General features: G+C 50.1%; 1 protein-coding gene across 1 annotated transcript; it reads left to right on the top strand.

Moving 5' to 3' along the window:
- The first annotated feature begins 2,600 nt into the window (after window positions 1–2,600).
- LOC127323937 (RING-H2 finger protein ATL1) lies at window positions 2,601–4,009 on the top strand. The gene has a single exon (XM_051352046.2). The coding sequence runs from the start codon at window positions 2,870–2,872 to the stop codon at window positions 3,779–3,781; it is 912 nt and encodes a 303-aa protein (XP_051208006.1). The 5' UTR covers window positions 2,601–2,869; the 3' UTR covers window positions 3,782–4,009.
- The last annotated feature ends 2,306 nt before the right edge of the window (window positions 4,010–6,315 follow it).

Below are 6,315 nucleotides of genomic sequence, written 5' to 3'. Positions count from 1 at the left end.
AAAGGGGATCCCCTTGACGGAGCACCCTTATAGGAATAATAGAGTTAAAAAGAACACCATTACACCACACTTGATACCTCAATGTCGACACGCATTGCATGATCAGATCCACCCACACAACATTGAAACCAAGGAAAACAAATAGCACACTAAATGAAATAGCGTGGTCCTTCTCTAAATGCTATGCAAGTTATAATGTGCTAATAGCACGCTATTTTTCAAAATAGCGTTTCACAAAAAATAAAAAATTGACAGGTATAGCATGTATATCAAAGATTTCATCAGCTAAAAAATTGTCGAGAGCATAACTAATCAACTTGTTTTGACTGAATTATATCAACACGTTTTCCCTTCCTTTCATAGAGACAAAACATGCAGGATGAAGACAAGAACTACGTCGCTGAACTAAAGTACATAGCTTAAAAACTATAGATCGAAATCTTGGTGTCTACGGGCTACAGCTACCACTACTGAACTACCTTCCGGTACTAGTCAAGTTGTAAGATAACCTACAAGAATGAAACTAGATAGCATGTTGCGCAAGAGATGGTGGCCTGGCAGCGAAGAGCAGGAAAGATCGAGCTCCTGCTCCAGGCGCGCATCCTCCTAGTGATTCTTGTCGGGATGTGCCACGTAGAGGCGGTCGTGCAGAGCTGGAGGAGAGTGGTGTTGTTGCTGTAGCTGCCACTGCTGCGACGCGTGGGGGGTCGAAAGTGGCAACTAGTTGGTTGACGATCTGGGGTTGAGTTGAGCTAGGTTGAAATTGGGGGCTCGTGGGCTGCCGCTAGTTCCATAACTTTTTAGCGCGCTATAACGCTATAACGGTGCAACAAATAGCGAGATTAGGCCGCTAATAGTAAGATTAGCGCCATGACGAGCAAATGAGAGTGGATTTGAATCTTGCCCAACATCCCACCAGCTGAATCCTTTTCCCTGCCATGGAGAGCAGGTTAGCTCTGGCTTATTACCCGTGAGCTCCAACAACAAGGAGCTATTTGTGAGTGAATCAGAGAGAGAGAGGGGAGAGGATAGAAAGAGACAACCTATAACAAAACTTGGAGGTACATGTCCAGTAACTGACCAAGCGCTCCTCTCGCGAACGGGTGGAGGAGAAGTTTGTGGCGGCGCTGGTGGTGACGGTGGCCGTGGAAGCCCATCCCTGCCGAGCTTGGCCACCTCGTCCCCCTCCCGCCACAGCCGCGACCTCCCTCATCCTGCTCCCCTAAGATCCGTCACCAGTGAGTCTTGCTGCAAGCCCGCATCACAAGCTCTTGTCCTATCCATGAACCAGGGTTAGGGGCGACGAGGAGAGATGCGTTTGTGGGGACGAGGGGAAAAGGTGAGAGGCGGCGAGGTACGGCCAGCGCGCCGCCGAGGAAGATCGCGGCCGACACCCATCGCCCTGCCTCGCCGGAGCCGATGAAGACGAGGCGAGCGCGGCCATGCGAGCCAGAGCCGCTCTTTCTTGGTTGGCTCACCGCTCGTCCTTGGTCTTGATGACCCGAAGCGGGAGGACGCGGGCGACGGCGGCTCGCCGGAGAGGACGACGACGACGGCGTGGAGCGGGTGATGGGGAGGCGGCGGCTGGGAGCGGAGGCAGCGGCTGGGAGCGGAGGCGGCGGCCGAAGAATGAGGAAATTGGGGGAGAAGCAAACGAGAGGGGATTGGGGGAGAGAGCGCACGAATGGCTAGGGTTGTGAACCACGGGCTGCAGTTTTGTCTCATCCGATCACCGTGCGAGGAAATACCCAATCTACCCCTGCGGGTGCAGATCTTTTCCATGAGTGAAAGCAAGCCGGACCGAACAAAATCGGCCCAGACAGAAGTAGGACCCACGTGCAGACTCTGGCCGGTAACACACCGCTGTTGCATGGGGTTAGCTAGCAGGAGGGTCAATCCGAACACTCGTTTTCTGCCCAGAAACAACGGACAAGATTGTATCGATGTGAAGATCCGACGGTCAAGAATCGCAAATCGATGTGAGATCCCCATGGGGGTGCAACAATTATACCTTTAGATTCCTTTGGGCTGTGTTCGGTCGAGTGATCGTTGTGTATGTATGCAGCAGCATGTGGATCGTGGATGTGTCAGTATGATGGATCTGCCTCAAATTAGACCGTGAAATCCGACCATGCATGGCCGCCGTGTTCCGACCGACCCCTAGCTTATCCACGTGAAGCCACGCTAGGGTTTGGTGGTGGGTTGGGAATTGGGATAGTTGAGTCTGAGTGTGGCTCCGTTGACCAGCCGAGCACCGGCAAAGACACGCTGTATCATGTAGTAATGGTCCGACGGGCCCATCTGCCAGACTCCACCCGAAACGGTCGGCGATGATGATGGCCCGCGAGCGAAATGCGATCGCTGCGTGCTGCGGTTGGTGGCGCGCGCGGTGTCTGTTCCTTCGCTTCCACGCTCCTTCTCTTGACTCGGACGCGCGTTGTGCTAGCTAAGTAGCTAGTACTATCAACTTTTCAGCTGTTTAATCAGTGTTGACCAATCCATCCCAACTGGTTTCGTTTCCCACCCAAATACCCATGCGGCAATGGCCTTCAGTAGCTCAGAGGTCTGTGTGTGTGAGTGTTCCAGCAAGTCTCCCTTCCCACCTTCTTCAGTTGGTCGCCAGAAAAAAGGTCAAAGCAACACGGAAACTGCCAGCTCCGCGCAGTGCCTTGTCGCTGACTGGCACGAGCTCGTTGCCACACCGGATTCCTTCCCCGGCACTCGTCAATGGAGCGGGATATATATGGAGACTCTCTCTTCTAGTCTAGTCGTCTTCAACCCCGTTCACAGGCACTCGATCGTACGTCAAAGACCCGCATTGCTCGATCTGAAGCTGCAACACCACTCGCTCTGAGTGAGTGAGAGCTCGATGGGTGCCCCGGGCACACCTCAGTTCCCGGGCAACAGCTTCGTCATCCTCTCCGTCTCCGTCGTCGGCATCCTCGCCACCTCCCTCCTGCTCCTCTCCTACTACCTCTTCCTCACCAGGTGCGGCTTCGCCTCCTGGCGCCGCGACATCCACGACGACGTCGTCGTCGCCACGCACCACCACCACCACGTCGTCTACGCTCCGGAGCCCGCGCCGCGCCGCGGGATGGAGGAGGCGGCGATACGGCGGATTCCCACGCTCAGGTACCGCAAGCAGCAGCAGCCGTCCTGCCCACAGCCCCTGCAGGTGGCGAGCGAGTGCGCGGTGTGCTTGAGCGAGTTCCAGGACGGGGAGAGGCTCCGGCGGCTGCCGGCCTGCCTCCACGCCTTCCACATCGACTGCATCGACGCCTGGCTCCAGGGCGCCGCCAACTGCCCGCTCTGCAGGGCCGCCGTCTCCGACCCCGTCCGCCAGCAGCCCCACATTACAATCAACCACATCGACGTCGTCGCCGTCCTCCAGGCAGACGCGTCCACCGCCAATGCCGACGCCGTGGTGATCGATATCGCCTCGCCGTCACCGGCAGGCAGGGGCAGCCGCATCGGCAGAGGCAGAGCCAGCAGGATGAGCATGGGCGACGAGTGCATTGACCCGAGGAGGGACGCCGTGCAGCAGCAGCCCATGAGAAGGTCAATGTCCATGGACTCGTGCAACGACAAGCACCTCTACCTCGCTCTGCAGAAGGCCCTGCGGCAGCCACACCACTCCGCCGCTCTCTCGGAGGACGGCAGCAAATTAGGGGAGAGCAGCGCCCCCGCCAGCCGGCAATCGTCAGGGAGGTTGCGGCGATCCTTCTTCTCCTTCGGTCACGGCCACAGCCGGAGCTCCAGAAGCGCCATCTTGCCCATCTGACATTTGTGCCTCGTACCCAACTGTACATTACTCTGGTTGAACCTTTTTTTTTTAGATCAACTCTGGTTGAACCTAGACTAGATGATATACTCAATCAGCTGGCACATTACGTACCCTCTATGATTTTTTCTCTGTTTTCGTGATCGCTTAGCCAGTTTTCCACTCTACTCGGAACGAACTGATATTCAGTCAGTGATGCTGAGCAAGTAAATGGAATCAGTCTTCCTATTGATTGACTAGATACCAATACCATACCATGTCCATGTGTACTCTAGTACCGGCTCGACTAACTGTATCTGAAACACCCCGCGAAAAGGAAAAAAAAATGTATCTGAAAGATAAAACAGATGGCTCAAAGCCTTTGCACTCTCCTAAAGATAAAACACCATTCTCAAACTTTCTCCGTAATTCCTTGAGACGATAAATTGAGGAGAATTCCAAAAATAAAGATTGGGTGCGAAGGTAGGAGGAGGTACGGCCGCGGAAACACATGATAATCGGCTAATAGTCAAGGAAGCGCCAACAAAACGCACAAGGAAACCACATAGACGAGCATGAAGGCTTCATCTTTCAAAGAACAAGATGAAAAGGGACAAAGGTCGTATGAGTTCGAGTGCTTTGGCTAAACCAAACGCCGGCTTTCGTTCCTGCTGTGGGAATTCAGTTTTCACTTTCCAGCTCAAAAGAAAATGAGAAAAACAAAAAAAAAAAAGGAGAATTTGGCAAATGAGTTCAGAGTTTAAAGGTCAGAGGTGTTGGCCTCGGAGGTAAGGCTGGCAATGGCTTTTTTTTATAAAGGACATTTCATTACTTAAAAGTATTAAGTATTACACTCAACATCTGCATAACAACGATGCACATAACCGCACGGACACTGTAAGTTGAGCACATAAAACGGGACTCGATACATAAGCCATGGCTCAATACATCGATTCCTAAGGGGAAGGTGGTCCAATCCGAAGACTATGCAGCTACCCATGTTGATAATATAATCTTTCGCCGTATACTCCAATAGTTTAGACACCTCCATAAACAGGTCTTTGTTGTCCATACGTTGCAGAGACGACAATGAACGAAGCAAAGATGTGCATCGGTAGATAACCTGCAAAAGAGTAGAATTTTTATCATTAAACACATTGTCATTTCTATATAGCCATAGCTACCAAATAACGTCAAGCGCTCTCACCCTAATAAGCATTTTAAACATATGATCCACCCTATTAAGCCAATTACCGAATATATTGGTAACACTACGTGATAGATATAAGGTAAAACCTATTTGGATGATTGCCCATATAGATCTAGAAAAATGAAAATGAAAGAAGAGGTGCTTAATTGTCTCATCCTGATGACAAAAAACACACTTCTTACTGCCGTGCCATTTGCAATTACCAAGGTTGTCTTTGGTAAAAATGACCCCTTTGCGAGAGTACCACACAAATACTTTTGTCTTTTAGCGGTATCTTCATTTCCTAGATCATATTATTATTGACTATAGGCTCAATTGGTTGAAGCAAGGCTCTATACATCGAATCCACAGAAAATAGACCATACTCATTTATTTTCCATCGAAACTCATTAGGGCCTTGCGACAACTGGACAAAAGCCAAGCGCCGGAGCAATGCATCCCAACATGCAAGCCTCGGCCCAATGAGATCTCGTCTGAATGCCACGCTAGGTGGAGAGGTACCCATCACCATAGCTAAGGTATCTCCTTTATGACGCACAATATTGTATAAAGCCAGATACTGTTTCCAAAGTATGGTATTTTCCAACCATTTATCCTCCCATAATCTTATCTCTAATCCATCCTTGAGAGAGAAACAACCATATGAGAAGAAGTATTTCTTTGTTGCCATAAGGCCAGCCCAAAAGTGAGAATCCCCAGATATCCAATAACTTGAGATATCGCTTTTGAGTCAATATATTTTCTTCGCAGAATAGTTAGCCAAACCCCATCCTCCGTAAGAAGTTTTGCCAGCCATTTACCCAGCAGTGTTCTATTCTTGACCTCAAGCTAGGTCATGAACACCAAGCCCTCCTTGGTCCTTGGGACGACAAACCACACTCCATTTAGTGAGACGATAATTCTTTTTCTCACTGTCTTCTTGCCAAAAGAATCTTGATCGAAAATAATGACGATGATGCAAGACTCTTTTGGGAATCTGGAAGAAGGAGATCATATACGTTACCATGTTTGTCAAGACTGAATTTATGAGCACCAACCTCCCTCCCAGAGATAGTAATTTTCCTTTCCAGCTGCTGAGACGCTTTTGCAATCTCTCCTCGACGTGTTTCCATTCGACTAAAGTAAGTCTCCGGAAATGAATCGGGATACCGAGGTAGCTAATTGGAAACTGTCCTAAACCACAACCAAAAAGTTCGGCATATACGTCGGCGTCGTCCCGGGCCTCGCGAAAACAAAATAGTTCACTCTTATCGAAGTTTATCTTTAACCCAGATAATTGTTCGAAAGTTGATAAGATTAATTTCAGGTTTCTCGCTTATCTAAGTCGTGTTCCATAAAAATAATT

The sequence above is a fragment of the Lolium perenne genome, chromosome 7, assembly GCF_019359855.2.
Source record: "Lolium perenne isolate Kyuss_39 chromosome 7, Kyuss_2.0, whole genome shotgun sequence".
NCBI lineage: Eukaryota > Viridiplantae > Streptophyta > Magnoliopsida > Poales > Poaceae > Lolium > Lolium perenne.
This window is presented reverse-complemented; position numbering and strand designations above follow the sequence as displayed.

Coding starts and splice junctions, on each gene's coding strand:
- LOC127323937 (XM_051352046.2), top strand. CDS start 2,870: ATGGGTGCCCCGGGCACACCTCAGTTCCCGGGCAACAGCTTCGTCATC.